This window comes from Xenopus laevis, chromosome 9_10L (assembly GCF_017654675.1).
Source record: "Xenopus laevis strain J_2021 chromosome 9_10L, Xenopus_laevis_v10.1, whole genome shotgun sequence".
NCBI lineage: Eukaryota > Metazoa > Chordata > Amphibia > Anura > Pipidae > Xenopus > Xenopus laevis.
Genome location: NC_054387.1, coordinates 88,035,255 through 88,055,899, shown reverse-complemented (window position 1 = coordinate 88,055,899; position 20,645 = coordinate 88,035,255). Strand labels below are relative to the sequence as shown.

Here is a 20,645-nt window from a genome sequence, read left to right as displayed (position 1 = left end):
TTTCGCAATAATATCTGTTCCACACAAGCCAACATTAGGCCTTTCATAGGGGCGCATATAAAGCAGCATGCGGCACTCACTGGGACTTGATGCAAAAACAAAAAATCTTTATTGGACTCAACGTTTCGATCCCCCACAGGGATCTTTGTCAGGAGAAATACAGCAAACAACCAGACTACCCCCCGAATATAAACCCATTGATCAAATTTGGCGCCAAAATGCGTTGCTAGGCAAGCACTGCTGTCACTGAGCCGTCAGGAAGCTAATCATTTAATATGCAGAAATACTGAAAGCAGAATATATTCAGGCAAGTGTATAGTCTAGAAAAGAAGATATTTTGTTGAAAACAGAGGTTAAACATAAGAAGAAGCACCGTGCCAGATTAAAACCACCAGACACACCTTCTCCTAAATCTGCCGCGCGGGCAACTGTACTGATTGTGATTACAGTATAGAGGTGGGTGTGTGCTTACGCACACCTGAAGTCAGTAACCCATTCACATAGCATATCACTTCTGCCATGTAGTTAGACATTTACAGTCGCATAAACGGAGCGTTGGCTATTTCTCTTCACATCGGTTGCTGGCTCATACCTCTATTACACCGGCGTCTGTGTTTAACTGCTGGGGATGCCCCTCAGTGCGAGATTATTGTTCCGTATTGTGCGTAAAAATTGTGAGTAGGGAGTAGTGGTCACTGGAGGCAAGTCGGATTGTGTTACGGTCTGTGGGGTTTCTGAATAGGCTTGTACCCAACCCATCCTTGGTTTTATAAATCTGCAGGTCTAGGAACTCAATCCTCTGGTTGTCATGGTTTAGGGTCTGGCCACATGGGCAGATTCGGGGAGAATAGGCAACAAATATCCTCTTCTTCACGATGACTAATCTCCCTGATCTGCCTCCCGCCGGCTAAAATGTGAATTGGCACACGGAGCGCTTTGTGTTCTGAAGTCGCCCAAAGTTTCCTCCTGAGGCAATTACAGGTAACCCCCAGGTGATTTACATTTTAGCCAGCAGAAGGCAGATCGGGGAGATTAGTCGCCACGAAGAAGAGGAGATTTGCTGCCTGGCGACTAATCTCCCCGAATCTGCCCATGTGGCCAGACCCCTAAATTCAATCTTATTGTGGTGTCCAATGTGTTGAGCATATTGAAAAATAAGATTAGTGTATTGGAGTACCGATACAGTCCAGAGTAATATATGGCGATAGACTTTTAACCCCAACTGCCAAGAGGTGGCAACAGGGACCTGGCATTATTAAGACGAGAATCTAGGCGGATTTATCGACTGGACACTGTTACTCCCCGGGGATTGAATGAAACTTTGCCTGTAGGATGTTTTATTTAGACTGTATACGTCCATGTGGCCTTTACCATAACAGCAGCTCTTTATACATTGATATGCTTTTTCCTTCTGCATATGTGTGTCAGTACTTATTCTAGCAACAATTTATCAACTGTATCTACTTAATACTAAACATTGTTTCAGTTACCTCTACTTAGATACTGTGGCTTAAAAAATTGTGTGTATCAACTTCCATGCTAAAGTATGTTTTTAACTTCCTTTCTCTACCCTCTATATATACACCTTTGTTTTCTTTCCCTTCCTATACACCGTACATGCCAGGCACTGCTAAACCTTCTCAGTAAATCTGGCCTTTTATGTATCCCTCAATTGGTAATATGTGGGTCATGAATGAAGTAACCGTCTGATCGAGCGATCACACAAAATGGCTTTATATGGCAGATACATATTGTGGCAATGAAATTGGACTTCTGGACGAGGTAATACAGAGCAGTATGGCAACCCCATGCTCTTTCACTGAGACCTTTATTGGGGCATCCCCAGCAGTTAAACACAAGACGCCGGTGTAATAGAGGTATGAGCCAGCAACTGTTGCAAAGGGAAATAGCCGACGCTCCGTTTATGCGCCTGTAAATGCTACATGGCAGAAGTGATATGCTATGTGAATGGGTTACTGACCTCAGGTGTAAGCACACACCCACCTCTATATTGTTATCACAATCAGTACAGTTGCCGGCAGCGGCCAACGGTGTGCACCTTGTATGTATATATGTGTATATATATATATATATATATATATATATATATATATATATATATATATATATATATATATATATATATATATATATATATATATATATATATATATATATATATATATATATATATATATATATATATTTTGTGGCTGGTGCACACGGCGAAAAATCCAATGCCCCTGTGCTGATTCAATCAATCACATTGTTTGTTAGCCAAAAAACCGCACCAAACAGGACTTAGTATAAAATTTCAAATATCAAAATTTATTTTCAAAGTTTCGGCTCCATAGCTTGAGCCGTCTTGAAGACAGCTCAAGCTATGGAGCCGAAACTTTGAAAATAAAACACACACACACACACACACACACACACACACACACACACACACACACACTCTCTCTCTGAAGGAATTCCATTTTGATTTGACAAACACAGTGAAGGCTAAAACACTGACCAATTCAAACTGGTTAATCATGTCTTTGGAGGCTTGGAGCAGAAAACCCATTATAACAGGAATTCAAACAAAGCCATTAAACTGGAATTGGATAGAGATGTTAAATCAAAGGAATCATTCGCCTTTTGCTGGGTAAACCTTGGCAAGCATTGACTACAAGCTTTCCAATTGCAGATTGAATCCACTTTGAAGGAGAACTAACCCCCCCCATGTAGCCTCCCTTCAACTGCCTCCCTCACCTCTGCTTCATCACACAGTCTCGAACATTGAAGAGTACTTTTATTTAAAAAGTCGAGATAAAAATGCAGAGCAGCGGAGTTCACATTCACTATCTTCTGTCCCTTACAGAGCCTGACGGAGCACTGGTGAGGCTGAACTCAGACTAGCTCCAACTGAGCATGCTCTGGAAGGTTCTGTGAAGAGACACAAAGAGGATGGTAATGAACTGAAAATGGAGCCTGTGCTGCTCTGCCTTTTCATCTTATGTTTTTAGGAAGCACTTTTCTATATAACAGAGCAATGAGGAAAATGGAGGGAGGCTTTTGTACATAAGGGGTTTAGTTCTCCTTAAATAAAATTTAAGTATCCACCAAAATTAAGCAAGTCATGGTCTGAGCAATTCATGGTCTTATTTAGGAACCTTGACACCATTTGCCCAGATCCATAACCCCCAGCAGATCATTTAATTTTTGGTCCATTTGTGTAAATGACAATGGAACATCTTGGAATGAGGAAAACTATCCCCATGTTATTAGATAAACCCACTGGATTTCTAATATATAAGAGCTGTAGGGCTGAGATCCAAACTTTTCCAGCATTACAGACATTCTTCATGTCCTACTCACCATTCTCCTGGCTAATCTGTATAAAATATATGAATTTATGGTTCCTCTCTTGTGTCATGGGCCAACTGACCACCTGCTTCAGTTTATTTATGTCTGATAATTGATTTTACTGCAGTATAAAAAGTAAAGTAGAGCTGATAGCACTCAGGATTTAGAAACCAATAAGCACTTTCCTGGGTGAAATTTCAGTACTAGTGTAGCTGATGCTTCTTCATGTTTGCTTCTTGCAAGTCAATAATTAGATTCCCAGCCCACAGGTATTCCTCCTGCATAATGGACTTCTGCTTTCATTATAAGGCTATTACTCCTTTAAAAATATGGAATTTCACATACACTTCAACTATGGCTGTCAGAAGGTGTTAACCACATGTTTGCACAAAGAGTCAGATGATACAAAGCTTAACTACATGTTGCATTTTATATGAAGCTGGTTTCAATTTTAAACCTGAAAACCATTAATAACCTTAACTATTCTGTTAGTTTTGTGAAATGGATAGTGGCCTTTTCCTCAGCTGCTAAATACAATGTAATAAACCAGGGACTATTTAACGAACAGCCTGTATGAGTCAGCACCCAGTAGAATGGGTTCCATAAAATGATATCATCAAATGCTTTAAAGTATTTGCAATTAACAAAGAACTCATCTTAGGAACAAGAGAAAAATGCTGCGCCTTTCCATGATTTCTAGGAAAAGAGTTTCTAAGAAAGACCCCACGGAGAGCAGATGTCAGAAGGCTGCCAACAAAATTCTTGTAGCACAGAGAAAAATGTCAAAAAAGCTCTCTAATTTCATCAAGTTTTGAAGAAGAATCTTTACTGTGGCCTCTACCAAAACCTCATGACAGAACTGTCCAATGGCGTTATTGAAGCAACAAAACCAATGGGAAATGGACACCATAGGCTTGTTTAAATATACCAAAATTAATATTTTTCATATCTGCAGCAGAGATTAATTTACAACATTCCCCTTTGTTATAATGGACTGTGACATCTTAACATGAGCTGCAATTCACTCAAAGATGGCCTATTTGTTTAATTCTAGCTACCTAGATTACTGGTCTACCCCTAAATCTTGTTTCACCACAGTTTAGCCAAAACCCATGAAACCTTCTACTGTCTTCTCACTTCGTTGTTTAGCTCTAACCCATGAATTATTTCTCAAATCAGTTTTCTCAGCCAGAAAATGGTTCTCAAGTTGTGCGAGCGTTTGACATGGTTGCCCTGAGAGCATTTACTAACATGACTTCAAAAGTTCTAGTCAGGCCTCTGATTTACACTTTACAAATGTAATGCCCGTGTGCCATCTGTTTGAATGGCTCTCAATCACTGAGCTGCCAAGATGTTTGGGAGATGACATGGGAAAAATGCAAGATAACAGATAAATCGCAAACTGTGGGAAAACAGCTTTTTTTAAGTCAAGGTCAAGTGGAAGGACAATATTGTGACCTTAGCATGTAAGATGAACATTGCTGTACAAAGGGTCAGCCAGTGTTAGCCTACACATCACACAGGAACAGGATGCTAGACAGCAGTTCAGCACTACAATGAATGGATATGGAAGGAAGCTAGGTCTCAGAGGTGTAGAGACCTTATTATTTAAAGCAAAGGACATTTTTATAGTTATAATTTCCTCTACTCTATAACAATCTCACTGAAAATGCATCTGGAGGAAGGACATAAAATACTACAATAAAAAAATTTTTGAAACCATATCCACATGCATCACTGTGGTTGAGACAAGAGCCACCGTACAATAATAAAATAAAATAGCATATAAGTCAGAATCCACCACCACTGAGCGTTCTTTAATTTCTGGGCAGCCAGCTGCCACTGGATCTACTGTCCCCATTGTTACGACCTAGTGACCAGTACCAACGTCTATAAAAACATCTGTGAGCCCTGTTTTTGTCACTGCTGTTCATTTTATATATATATATGCACTGAGGTAGTGTCTTCCTTATTCTGGCAGTCAGTTCTGTTTGAATCCTGGTTTTTTTCCCGAGTTGGGAGTGGAAAAATAAAATCCACTTCACAAAGCCAAATTCCTATAATTTGTCACCATAGAGAAGATGTGACTTTCTGAGTGTAAGCGAGGCACGGAAACAGGAAAATATTAAATATTACCACAGTATGAGCTGTTTTGTGGATCCAAAACAGACATCAGTGTTGAAAAAGGCAGTGATGTGGCAGTCACATCTCAGTGTGTCTATACTGTGAGTTTTAAGTGTCAGGAAAATATATTGATCAATTTGAAGCACTGTAACAAATTTTAATACTTATTTCAACCGTTTACAATGCTGAGGGATAAGTATAGCAGCTACAGTTAGGTCCATAAATCTTTGGACAGACAACTGTTTTCTAATTTTGGTTCTGTACATTACCACAATGAATTTTAAATGAAACAACTCAGATGGAGTTGAACTGCAGACTTTCATCTTTAATTCAGTGGGTTTTAAAAAAAGATTGCATAAAAATGTGAGGAACTAAAGCCTTTTTTTTAACACAATCATTTCATTTCAGGGGCTCAAAAGTAATTGGACAAATTGAAAAACTGAAAATAAAATGTTAGTTTCTAATACTTGGTTGAAAACCCTTTGCTGCCAATGACAGCCTGAATCTTGAGCTCATGGACATCACCAGATTCTGGGTTTCCTCCTTTTTAATGCTCTGCCAGGCCTTTACTGCAGCGACTTTCAGTTGCTGTTTATTTGTGGGTCTTTCTGTCCGAAGTTTAGTCTTCAACAAGTGAAATGCAGCTCAATTGGGTTCAGATCAGGCGACTGACTTGGTCATTCAAGAATATTCAACTTCTTTGCTTTTATAAACTCCTGGCTTGCTTTGGCTGTATTTTTTGGGTCATTGTCCATCTGTATTATGAGCAGACAGTGTGTCTCTGAACACCTCCAATTTCTCTGCCCTGTATCACATCATGGATAAACATTAGTGTCCCAGTGCCACTGGCAGCCATGCACGCCCAAGCCATCAAACTGCCTCCGCCATGTTTTATAGAGATGTGGTATGCTTTGGGTCATGAGCTGTTCCACGCTTGCCAATACTTTATGCAATCTTTTTGTTCAACCAACTAAATTAAACCCGAAGGTCTGCATTTCAACTGCATCCCAGTTGTTTCATTTAAAATTCATTGTGGTAATGTATAATTAGAAAAAAGTTGTCTCTGTCCAAATATTTATGGACCTAACTGTATATTTACAACCCTCTGGATGAAGAAGACCAGTTTTTTCTAGGGACTTTGCATACTTGCATTTCATTTGATTTAAGAATAAGTCACACATGGCTTTTTTGAGCAGCCGGGCATAATAGTAGAAATGAAAATGCCCTACTTTGCGTGAATTAGAATGGAGTTAGGGAGACAAGACTATATTAGGTAGTTTGATCATGTTACAATACAGGGCAAGATTATATTTCTCCCCACAATGCTATTCATCTGCCATGTTGGATTTTAGCACTGGTGCGTGGGCCAGGAATGGGCACAGGAGGTCACTAAACTATGAATCCCTGTCCTAGACTGGAGGCAATAACTTTTGCAGCTGGTGATGCTGGGTGGGGGGGGGTTGTGTAATGGAGTCTTTGATTTACTATTATTCTAAGCAGGGTACATTTAAAAACAACAAAACCAGTAAGGTTTTCTGAATGTCTTAAAATTGAGTTTCTTTTTAAAGACCAAAGAGCATTTAGAATTAAGAGTCCCTAGCACTACAAAAGAGTTTGTGTGAATATGCACTAAGGGAGGAAATAAGGAAAAAAAATCATTTTGTGTAAAGGGACACAAAAGTGTGCTTCATTAGTAGTCCCCTGGAAGCTGCTTGCATTGGAAACAGAGATTTTTTTGTTCCTGCTTAAGGAGCTGCCAAAAAGAAGTATACGATGTTCTTTGAAGACAATCACATGTGGCGGGAACACACTGTCACTTTCACTTGAGAGGGAAAGACCTTAATGCTGTATAAATGATGGATAAAAAGAAAGAATGAGAGAAAGAATTGCCCTTGTCTGCAAGGAACCATTCCAACTGCCTAAAACAGAATTATTCTGAATGTCCTGCACTTTTATGGGCTCCACTGAAAAGATAACTTGGTTCATTTAAGGCGCATCAGATTTTTCATCGTGGATGTAGTTTAGGCCTAGTAAAAGCATGTGTAATTAAATCTTTATAAATAAGGCAACATTAGATGATTTAACTGACTCAGTATGCATTTTAATTACATGCTACTTTATTCTTCCATGACTGCAAGAGAACTTTCCCATTGAACTGTACATGATCATTGGCTCATTTGTTGTGAACCAAGTTTTGCAGTATTAACTGTAATTTGATACATACTTACTTCAGTTTGGAGGGCAGGTAAAGGCACAGTTTGGGCACTGGAAATGTTAAGATGTGTAACTGCCACAAACACGAGTTACACAAACCAAAAGTACCTTGGAACCAGGTGGTAGTCAAAAGGTTAAAGTGAGCTGCGCTTGGCAGAAGTAGTTTTTTAGTGTAAAGATGGCCATAAATGTACAGACGTTATCTACAAGAAACTTTTGTACAAATATTGCAATGTGCATGTCTATAGCATAAACAGACATCATTGTTTATGGTGAAAGGGGTTGGTCTACTTAAAATTAACTTTTAACAGTAGAAAATGGTATTCCAAGGCCTAAACTCCACAGGAAATTGAGATCAGATTATGTGGGTCAAATTTTATCTGAATTTGCCATGTAACTGCATTCAACAGCATGAAATCTTACAAATCTTATCCACCTGTAGCTAGAATTTAAAGTTGGATCTGATAAAGTCGGATGGTATAATTTGTTCCTGCATCTACATCAGACAGTCAATGTATTTCAATAGGAAAAAAAGCCTTTCCGACACCATCAGATTTTATCTCGTCAGAGGAAGATTCAGCTTCTTGCGTTCTCCTTCCCATCTGACAGTCGTGTTTTATAAGTAGTTCCATGTAGTTTACAATCTTTTGTGGTTTTTGCAGGATTCCACTTTTGGTCTGCTGTTGTACAGTGTAAAATATCTATGGTTCACTATAACCTAGCAAATAGGTAGTAGCTGGGAAATCAGATTGTAAGTTTAATGAAACTATACACCACCCATTTTGATTTTCGTTTGATTATAGCTTGTGACGAACATATTCATTGCTTATTGTTTTAATTAGGAATTATCTATAGTTGTTTGTTATGTTTATTATAATCTGAAATTAAATCTAAATTCACATTCTACTTCCTCATTCTGAAGTGCACCATCAAAACAAATCAGCAGTCCAATGAGAAGAGGCTTGTTTATACAGAGGGCTTTTCACTGGACTGCTCTTATGGATCAAGAATTAGAGCAAATATCTCAGGAAACAAAAGAAGAGATTTTGGAAATGATACCTGACAGCTGAAAAGGTATCATACTTCCTTCAGTTTACATTTTAGAAATGCCTTATATGCAATAACACAAAGAGTGGATTTTGTTTGTCTTTTACTTATGCACTAGTAATCTGATTTAAAATCTTTTCCATGCCACAATCTGAGAGAACAAACTCCACAACTCATACTGAGGCTCATTTATAAAGACAGGGCAAATTTGAACCTGGGCAGTAACCCATAGCAACCAACCAGAGAGTGCTTTCATTGCTCAACCTGCAGAAAAGCCAAACATCTGATTGGTTGCCATGGGTTACTACCCAGGTGCAAATTAGCCGTGTTTATAAATGAGCCCCACTGTGTTTTTTAAGACATACTGTAACTACTTGGACCACTTGCTTGTTTAGTTGTACATTAGGTCTTTAGCTACAATAAGATAATCTGTTATATACATTATTTATAATATAAGGTGCTGTGTGATCATTATTTTTTTTATTATTTATTAATTTATTAATTTTCTTTGTAACAATTTAACAGTTTAATAAAGTACAATATTACATAAAATCAATGGCTTGAGTGTCCTTAGTAGGTTACTCTATGCATCTTTATGCTTGGATTATCAAAAGGTCACTGGTTATATTATATGACCTCTTTAGTTAGCTCGTACCTTCTTTGTTTTCTTACAGCCGCTTGAGGGAAGGATGGAAGAGATAGTCAAGGGGGTGGGGGTGAAGAGCAAAGGGGGAAAAAGGCGGGAGAATGGGGGGAATTACGAGAAGTAAATGTGTTGCTGTGTGATCATTATTAAAGTCAAAACTGAAAAAGAAACAGACAGGGATCAATCACCCTGAACCACAATATTATTTTAGAAATGGTGTTTAAAGAGTAATGAAAATTATTTAGAACTTAGACCTGAAATAAGGCAAGACAGCACTGAACATGCAAAGCAGCAATCTCTTTTTCTGCATAGAAAATATTTTTTTTTTAAACTAGAAAATAACTATAATATACAATCCTGTGTTCAGAAGGAGAATAGATCTTATGACCCCATTAATACTGTAATAGCACAATATTTAGTGTTTTATATTCAGCCTCACCTCAGATATGGGCTGCCCTGGCTGCAGCAGCTCTAAATCCTGCGGTCTAGTCATTTTGTCAATGTCCAGGGAATCCATGCTGGAGGCTGCAGAAGTGATGCTAGAACGTGAGGAATTGCTTACAGAGCGGAGGTCGCTGTCACTCACTGTGCCGGCAGAAGCTGTCCTGCGATGATGGGCAGTTATTACAGGCTTAACATCTTCTACAACTGTCTGCCTAGCAGCTTCATCCATACTGAGAGAGGCCTGTTCTAATTGTGCAGTAATATCATCCAAAGAAAAGTTAGCATGAGAAGGCTTGGGCATCCTCCCAGATGAAGAAGGCAGTCCCTTTAAACTACTCTGCTTGGGGGTCATCCGACTGCCAGGGGGCTTCTGAGAAGGTTTTCGTTCCTGAAACATGAGCGTGTTCTTGGAGGAATGCGTCCCAATGCTACTGAGCTCCTGCTCAATGGAACAAAGATCAGCCATCAGGGCATCTAAATCCACTGGCTCTCCCTGATTTAGAGCCTCTGAAATTAAAACAAGGTGCAGTTACTTCAACTATTAGCAATAATTGCTTGAATATTTTTCTAACCTTAACTTCAAGTATAAATAATAATATACTATAAACAATAATAACTATAGAAAGTGTTTGGAGAGATACCTTAATGAAATAAGACACTTAATTCATGGGTAACTTACAATTGTTCTCATTTACAATGTAAATGTTGGCGAATTTCAAGATCATATGCTAAACCATTTTAGTCACCGTAACCTGGAATTGTCAATCAACTGAAGGTTCATATTGATGAGTACGAGGTATCTTCTTCCCTGTGGCCATTATCCTTACAGCATTGCTCAGTGTTTGAGAAAATATTTGTATATATGTATGAATGAAAACAGCAATATTCTTAGCTTACCTAAGCCAACTGTACTCTTGGTGGAAAATGAGAAGCTCATTGGTGCACTAAAATATTGTCTTATTAGTATACTAGTTCTTGGAAAAAGGCAAAAAAAAAACTAAAAACAAATAAAAACTAATTGCATGTAAATGAAATATTTACATTTAAAAAAACAGTGGTATATTTCTCGAGTTTGGATATTTAAACTGCATTTAAAACTCACACCATTGCAATACATAAAAACTGTCATACCGTTTATGTTATACATAGAGAAACGATAGGAGAAATTGGCCAGATTGGTTTCCTGGCGCAATGGAGACCTCTTGACTGGTTCTTCTGTCTTCTCAGTATCCAAACTCTAAATGGAAAAAATAAACAAACATGTAGTTCACATTTTTTCAACATATATGCTCATCCCAGCTCAACTGTACTTATAAATGCGAACATGAAAAAAATGCTTTTCTCAAGTCTTTTTGTCAGTTTAGTGACTTCAATATGGGTAATTAATTTTACATAGTGGTTAAATAAAATTTTGCTTCTGGGGTTTAATATCTTGGGAATTTTAGCATGTCATTTGGTCACCACCACTTTCAAAGGCTATTTGTGTGAACTGTTTAGGTGTGTGAATTAATGGAAAATGCTGTTAATTATAAGCTACCTTAATATGAGGTATAGGATGTGGGGCATGTACATTTTCCAGACAGAAGACACTTTAAAATCAGAGGTTTCTACCTCTATAGACAAGTACTAAACAACTGCATTGCCACATTAATCAAGTTTTCTATTGAATATATATATATATTGAACACCTGAAATAAGCAACAAATGGATGTATTTAAAAAGACATAGCTCACTGTATCCCCTTGTGGCCTTAGACAATCCCTTAATGTCCATGAGCATCAAAAACTCAATTTTGTAAAAGGACATATCACACCTTGAAAATATTTTTAGTACTTTTTATAAAGACGTAAAGAAAGCATAGCAAAAAACAGGTCTTTTTTTACCTGTGTGAGTTTATCCAGTTCTCCTAGCCAGGCACCAAACATCTTATCCAGGTCCTGATCTTCCTTATCGCTATCCTCTTCAGCCCCATGGTCATGTTCTTCATCCGATAATTGCTCCATCTATAAAGAAGAAATCAAGGAAATGTTTTAGTTACTCAGACACAGTAGGATGTAATAATCAAAAATACAATTATTTATTTTATTTTAATTTGTTTTTTTTTCATGATTTGCAGATCTGTGGTTTAAATGTATGGAAATGAAACAAAATTGGTAATGTTACTATTGTGTGATGTTGCAACAGGCCAGAATACTATGTATAGCGCATGGATGGCCCTGCTTTATCAAAATTCTCCTTTTTTCAGGTTGTGGGCAGCAAATCTTTATTAACAGGTAGTTTTCTGTGACAAAAGCTTGATGGCTTATTTGCTACGTATCTGATTAAATACGGACAGTAAGATCGAAACCAAACTTTCATTCAGTTGTAATAAATGCAAAGGATATCAAGCGTCCCTCATAATGGGATTTTGAAAGGATAAAGCAAATAAGGGCAGGATCCATGGATGAATCAAGTCTTTAACCAATATTGTTGAATTGAAAAACTTTGCAAAGAAATATTACATAAGCACAAAATGTGTCTTATTTATGTTCTAATCAGCTCAATTTGCATGATATAATGCACAACAGGTTACAAGCTGACATTCATTGCCCGATATATTCTATTTCACTACAGATTCCAAATTATACACGTGGAGCAAATTTTATCACAGCGTCTGGCAGGCTTAGTGCGTCCTTAAACTGCAATAAGGCAAAAAGAATGATATTCTGCTCTACCTGTTTGTGCTACAAATCAATGTGTACTTGGGAGCAGTTTCCTTTCTGGCAGTACAGCACATACTCTAAAAAGGAAGGCTGTCTGAGATCCTTAGCAAAGTAATACAGTGATACAGCATAAAATGGCAACATAAAGCTGAACCTGGGACATGCTTCATGACTTTTAGCACAAATCATTTCACATGTGGACATGCTGTATGGCTTCTATCTGGCCAGCTGAGAGCTTACATTTACATAATAAAACATCAGCTGGGGGGTGTAGTTTACATCAGTGCTATAAAGAGTATGCTGTGTGGTTAGCTTGCAACCTAAATCAATGACAAGTAAACTTCCTGCTTAGAGGTTTCCGCTGTAGGCCACTAGAACCAAGAGATAAAAAGAGGTTTTGTGACCGACTCAAGCTTAAAAAAAAAAAAAAAGAAAATCACACAAAGAGGGAAAACTGTTTTTAAATGCTATGCAAGTGGGCACACATTTTTTTATGTAACCCAGCAGAAACACCAGTAGCCAGAGAAGGTTGGTAGGAGAATGTAGGGACCCTGCCCCTCCATAATGGGTACCATCGGTCATCAAATACTGATTAAAAAAATTAGATTCAAGGAGCAGTTCTCAAACCTTTTCCATTGCAAAATTGAGTATTTGAACTAGTTCAAGCACTGAAGGTTGTAAGTGTGCAAGCTAGATGAACGGATTGTTTTGATCATTGCAGTGATAAGATCTTCATTGGCTGGTACCTGATGGGAATTGTGCTGTCTATAACACTCATGCCAGTAAGTAGCTATCACTTGGGAATGCTGACTTCCACTTTTCCAATCGATCATCCAAAGACACTGTGTGTGATATTCAAATGAAGGGGGAAGTGGTTGCTGACACAAAAGGACAATTTCCCTGAGAGGACCAAGGCTATTAAGATGCTTTGTGCCATAACCTTTTAATGGCCGGTGTTATTTTCTAATAAAAAGGATCAGATTTATCTGAAGGTATTTTATCTTGCAACTAAAAAAACAGGAGGGATCCTGCATATCCATCTGTCATTTATCAATGAACTCTATTTCTTCAGCCTTAACTAATGATAAAAAAAAGCTGAGACTGTGACTTATCAAAGGTTTTTATTCATAACTCTGAAACTAATGACATTCACCATAACCCAAAACTATTGTCTAATTAGGGAGTGAAATGAAGTCAAATAGCAGACAGTACAGGCTTGCCAGCTGCAGGAAAATACATCCCAAAATTGTTCTTGCACCACAATGTGCATCAGTCTGTTTTCATATAAAATAAGGACCAATTCCTAGCAGATAATGAATTCCCTGAGTGATAAAGAGCAGATCTCATAGCAGGAATCTTCCCCCCACTAACAAACCAGCAGCCGGAAAGATCTGCAGCTTGTCAGAGATTCTAGCAGATACACTGAAGATTCACAGCCATTTATATTTCCCCATGTAGGGAAATTCACCAGATCTGAATGTCAGAGCTTGTATCAGCCTGCCTTGTGTCAGTCGGGCATGTGTGCATAGCAACACCAGACGTTATTTTTCAAAAACTGCATAGGGATCTCCAGAAAAAAATTTGCAAACACTAAGGGGCACATTTACTTAGCTCGAGTGAAGGAATAGAATAAAAAATACTTCGAATTTCGAAGAATTTTTTTGTCTACTTCGACCATCGACTACGAATTGAACGATTCGAACTAAAAATCGTTCGACTATTCGATAGTCGAAGTACTATCTCTTTAAAAAAAACTTCGACCCCCTACTTCGCCACCTAAAACCTACCGAACCTCAATGTTAGCCTATGGGGAAGGTCCCCATTAGCTTTCTAACAAATTTGTGATCGCAGGAAAATCGTTTGATCGATGGATTAAAATCCTTCGAATCGTTCGATTCGAAGGATTTAATCATTCGATCGAGTGATTATTCCTTTGATCGTTCGATTGAACAAATATCGCTAAATCCTTCGACATTCGAAGTATTTAACTTCGACAGTCGAATATCGAGGGTTAATTAACCCTCGATATTCGACCCTAAGTAAATGTGCCCCTAAATGAACATGTCTATATCTATCAGAAAATACTTACAGGACTACAACTTCACTTAGGCGCAGAGCTTGCCATCTTATTCATGAATCCCTAAGGGTCAAATTGAGACTTTACTTAAAGGAACAGTAACACCAAAAAATAAAAGTATCTTTAAGGAATGACAATATAATGTACTGTTGTCCTGCACTGGTAAAACTGTTGTATTTGTAGTTTATATAAACAAGCTGCTGTGTGGCCATGGGGGCAGCCATTCAAGCACAGGATACACAGTAGATAATAGATAAGTTCTAGCGCATACCATTGTATACTACACAGCTTATCTGTTATCTGCTGCATGTCCTGTGACTTTAGTTCTTTTTCAGCTCTGCCCCCACGGCTACACATCAGCTTGTTTATATAAACTATGTAGAGTTTCGGAAGCAAGCACACCAGTTTTACCAGTGCAGCACAACAGTACCTTATATTTTTATGATTTTAAAACACTTTTCTTTTTTTGATGTTACTGTTCCTTTAAGTGACCAGGAATGTAAATACTCCTTGTTTTTGCAAGGTAATTCATAATTAAAAAGAAAATTACATGATACTCTATATTAAAATTCTGGTTGGAGATACATTAGTCAGCACTACTAGGGCAGAGAATGAGGTAAACCATTTAGGACTGCGCATTGGTAATAAATCATTATTATTCAATATTTATAGAAAACAGTCATAATTTACAGCACTTTAGAGACTGTACATCGTCCACATCTGGAAAAAAGCTTACACTCTAAAGTCCCTATCACATTTATGCACACACACTGTTGTCAGTTTGATCAGAAGCCAGTTTACTTTAACTTGGTTTTAAGAGTTTGGGAGGAAAGAACACCTAGGAAACCCATACAGACAAAGGGAGAAATAATGACCTGATCATCCTCCTATAAAATTTCGCACTAAAAGCAAAAAAAATCTGTTTTCTTGGTTTGGGAGTAGTGTGGATTTAAATCTTACAATGGATCTGTAATTTAAACATATAATAAAACTGTTATAGCAATAACAATGAAACAAAATCATAGACGCACTACAGTCCATATGCTATGGTATTTCGCTGTATGCTGACAGTAGGGATGGGATATTGTATCAAATGCAATGTATCATAACGTATACTGTCTAAATTAGTGTCATGTTATCTTCTGTCTTGTTAGAGGTTCACATTTCATATATTTATGTAGTTAAAAAAGAAACACTTCTGTATTCTTTGCAACAGTTAATTTTTCTTATATCGCCAACATTTATTATTGAAACAGCCACAGGCATCTCCAAGAGCGATGTAATAAATAGTATGGAGCCTTTCTGATAAAGGTTGTTTTATATTTTGTGTGACATTGGCTCTGATCCAGGGGTGAACTTCACAAGTCCCATGATTACTCTTGACTATATACATAACATGACCAGCAACGCCTCTTCACTTCCTGCTGTACCAATTTAAGTTTATTTGCCCAAAAAACAAAGTGTAAGTAAGGCCTTGTGTGTGTTCAATTCATTCAGCCCGCAGGCCTACTGGTTTCTTCCCTATTAATAACAATGTCATCATTTTTACCAGCCAGGTTGCAACCCATGTGTAAACAGTGTTGCTCAACAAAAGTTTTAAGTGGCTTTTGTATACCAGAATTTTTATAAATGATTACTACAACAATTCATTCATTACACAGCTTTATAACTTGAGCAGCAATGCCCCTTATTTATATACAAGTATGGGATTAGTTATATGGAAACCCGTTATCTAGAAAGCTCCGAATTACGGAATGCCTGTCTCCCATAGACTTCATTTTATTCAAATAATACAAATTTTTAAAAAGGATTTCCTTTTTCTCTAATAATACTACGGGACCTTGTACTTGATCCAAACTAAGATATAATTAATCCTTATTGGAAGTAAAACCAGCCTATTTGGTTTATTTAATGTTTACATGATTTTCTAGTAGACTTAGGGGCCGATTCACTAACTTCGAGTGAAGAATTTGAAGGTAAAAAACTTAGAATTTCGAAGGTTTTTTTGGGCTACTTTGACCATTGAATGGGCTACTTTGACCTTCGACTACAACTTCGAATCGAAGGATTCGTAGTAAAAATCGTTCGACTATTCGATAGTCGAAGTACTGTCTCTTTAAAAAAATAACTTCGACCCCCTAGTTCGCCATCTAAAAGCTGCCGAAGTCAATGTTAGCCTATGGGGAAGGTCCCCATAGGCTTGCCTAACTTTTTTTGATCGAAGGATATTCCTTAGATCGTTGGATTAAAATCCTTTGGAAGGAATTATCCTTCGATCGAACTATCTGCGCTAATTAACCCTCGATATTCGACCCTTAGTGAATCGGCCCCTTAAGGTATGAAGATCCAAATTACAGAAAGATCCCTTATCTGGAAACCCTCAGGTCCCAAGCATTCTGGTTACCAGATCCCATAAATGTACCTAAAACAATATGCCCCTATTTCTTTTGGTGACTGTAACTGTTTTAAGTTTATGAAGTGCCATTCAAATGTAAGAAATAGGACGATTTCTAATTTGCATGCATAAAAAAAATATGTAACTGGATACAACTGAAGAAGCTATTTGGAATAATGTATTCACTACAAAAATATAGTCTTTGTGACTTTACGCAATACTTATGCATTAAACAAAACAGGCAATTAGAGGTCTAGTCCCAGAGGATGGAGATAATAGACTCGGAAAGCCAATACATATTTAATTAAACAACACAGTGGTGTGCTACCCATGAAAAATCCTAGATGCAAATGGTAGCCTGTGTGATATCAAACATAAGCTAGATTAATCACTGTTTAAGTGAAAAACTACACTAAAAATAGCTTAAGTACTGTTTAACTGCTGTGTCATTTTCATAAACATATGTATGATCAATGCTCTTATTTATATTTGGATATGCTGGAAAAGGTCAAATGCTCTGATACATTATAGCAAAAGGTTGGGGCTTGCATGGTAAGTCTCCATAAAGTCATAAAGTCTGAATTAACTAGCTACAGCAAAAGCAATTAAATAGGTTTAAAAACCTATTATATATATATATATATATATATATATATATATGACACTACAGAATTCCAAGGGCTTGTACAGCTTTAATTCTGCTAGATGCTCAAAGAACAAACATTAAAATCCTTTTATTGTGCTTAAGGCAATTTAATGGGCATATTGCCATATAAATAAAGCGATGTTCGTTATAGTAACAATGCTGACAGCAGCATTTTTCCCTATTTCATTTTGTTTTGTTAAATGTGACCCTGAATGCACTGGTAAATTTCCCAAATGCCAAGGGGGGGGGGGGTTGAAAAAACTCAACCTTTCCCTTGGCACTCAGTGGGTTAATCTTTGTCAGTGGTTGCCAACCAACAATAACAAGTCAAGATGAATCCACTACTAAATGTAAAATGCTATATAAGTATGCAGGTGGCAGGGGAATTAGGATGGCTATTAGGGTCACTGGGCGTTTCTAAATGTTTGCTCTTACAAACCATTAGCTTCATGTCAGTGCCGTATTGATTTCTAAGAAGCCACTCTGCAGATGGGACGACAATAAATTTGCAGATGGTCTACATCACTTGGACCAATTAAAAGTTGTGTCTATAGAAGCAGAGCATGCAGAGGACTATAATCCAGGCAACACAAATGAAGACCATGGCTTTCACAGCAGAGCAACTTGTTCTTAGACTACTTCCTTTTACCAAGAGGCTCCAGATTGATGGACATCCGTGACAAGTAGAGACAAATGGAGATAATGCACATTAATTATGTACAATTCCCATTATCAGTTTTCAAGATGTGTACGGAGATTCTAGCTAGTTTTATAGCACAGCAATTACAACAGTGGTCACAGGTCCTTTCATTTTATAGGAATGAAGGTTGCTGCTAATTAAGTCATGAGAGGCTATGGGCACCTTTATAAGGCAATCACAGGGCACAATTGCAGGCCCTTGCATTTTAATTTATATAACTAAAATATAAGAATGTGCATAAGCAACGTTCATCAGCCCAACAGTCACATCTTACAGGTTCCATCATAACCTTCAGAAGAGCTGGTAGCTGGATGATTCTGGGGCTTGTTACTTAAAGGAAAACTAAACCCCCATACCAAAAAATTCCCCATAACTGCCTGGCATTGCCTGCCCCCTTCTCTCTCCCTCCTTGCACTGTTCATTAGTAAAAAAAATCTGACCCTATACAGTGCAGCAGAGCTCCAGGGCACCATCTTCTGCCGCTTTGTATTTTTTCGGGACAAAAAGCTGATTTGCGCATGCGCAGTTGAAGCCGATTCCTGAATTAGCAAAACCCGCAGGCTTCGTGTCGGTGTTGAGTCCCAAAAGAATACGAAGCGGCGGAAGGTGTCGCCCTGGATCTCCACTGCGCTGCTCTGTATTTCAGGGTCAGATTTTTTTTTTAAGGTTTTTTTTTTTTTGACTAATGCACAATGCGGGGAGGGATGGGGGGGGGGCAATGCCAGGCAGTTAAGGGGGAGATTTTTTGTTACAGGGGGGGTTTAGTTTTTCTTTTAAGGGGTTTTCACAAAATTTTCATTGCCATGATAGTTTCCATTCAAGTTTATATTTGAAGTCAGTTACAGAGCAGCAGTTCCAAACAAATACATTAAAATTATGTAAAGTTGGGTAGCATGCTCAGTAAGGGGCTGAAGCTAATGCTGCTAAAAAATATCAGCGGATGTAACCAAGCTTGCAGTGAGAAGCTAATGTATTTAAGAAAGTTATAAAATAAACTAGAGAGGTACATTTCCTGAAGAAAATGTGAGTGGTGCTTGCCGTGGCAAAACTCAGGCCCCCCATATATGTTGGGTGTCTTGCCCAGTCGCCCCTGGTGCCTAGAGAGTACACAAAGTCGGTAGAATCCGGATTAAACCGGTGAAATTTAAAGCCAACCAAATTTTACCATTGAAATCAATCCAAACAAACTGGCTATTTTTGGCTCCGCCCACTTTTAAAAATTTGCAACCCAGTCACCAAATGGACCAAGTTTGAGCACTCTTACATTAACAGTGTAAGAATGACAGGAATTTAAATATTCCCATTGAATAGCGTTAGGTAAAATTTGATTGGCTGTCTTAAGCTCCGCCCATTTTTCTGAATTTTAACCCCAGTTACCTAGTCATGGTCAGTGCCAAGTTTGGGGCCTCCGGTTTTAAAACTGTGAGAACGGCGGTAATCAAAAATTTTACATTGAAGTCAATAGGTGAAAACGGATTGGCTGTTTATGGCTCCACCCACTTTTCCTAAATTTTGACCGCAGTCACCCAGTGAGTAATTGAGCCAAGTTTGGTACACCTAGCATTTAAACCGTGATAATAGCAGCAGTTTATCATTTTTCATTAAGGTCAAAGGCTGAAATCTGATTGGCTGTTGTTGCCCCGCCCCTTTTTTTCCTAATTGTGAACCACAGTCACTCAGTGACTAACATACCAAAGTTTGGGAATGCTGTCATTTAATGTGTAAAAATGGCAGCATTTCTATTTTTTTCTATTGAAAATCAATGAATGAAATTTGATTGGTTGTTGGTGGCTCCGCCCACTTTTTCTAAACTTGAAGTGGAAACCCCCAGCGACCACATTTGTGATATTCAAGGTCCCTGACATCAATACTGAGAGAATGGCAGCCTTCTTAATTTTTCCCATTAAAACCAAAGAAATCTGATTGGTTGGTTTTGGCTCCACCCACTTTTCTTAATTTTAATCCCAGTCCCCCAGTGACCAACTGTGCCAACTTTGAGGAGGCTGCCATTAACCGTCTAAGAGCGGCAGCAGTTTAAAATTTTCCTATTTAATTGAATGGCTGAAATTTGATTGGCTGTTGTAGACTCCGCCCACTTTTTGTAAATTTTGGCCGCAGTCACCCAGTGACCCACGGTGCCAAGTTTGGGAGCTCTGGCTTTATTACTGTGAGAATTACAGCTGTTTACATTTTCTCATTGAAGTCAATAGGGAAAATCTGATTGGTTGTTTGCGGCTCCGCTCACTTTTTTGGGTCCCCAAAATAGGACAGAAAAGTCACAACACCCCATTCCCGAATA

At 38.0% G+C, this 20,645-nt stretch overlaps 1 protein-coding gene across 3 annotated transcripts in view; it reads right to left on the bottom strand.

Moving 5' to 3' along the window:
• Positions 1–20,645, bottom strand: part of raph1.L (Ras association (RalGDS/AF-6) and pleckstrin homology domains 1 L homeolog) — a 96,834-nt gene that overhangs the window by 30,627 nt on the left and 45,562 nt on the right. For all 3 annotated transcript variants that reach the window (XM_041576815.1, XM_041576813.1, XM_041576814.1), the window contains exons 2-4: positions 11,710–11,829; positions 10,958–11,063; positions 9,822–10,333 (exon numbers count right to left, since the gene is read on the bottom strand). In XM_041576815.1, coding sequence (XP_041432749.1) covers positions 9,822–10,333; positions 10,958–11,063; positions 11,710–11,829 — 738 coding nt within the window. The remainder of the gene's footprint in view (positions 1–9,821; positions 10,334–10,957; positions 11,064–11,709; positions 11,830–20,645) is intronic.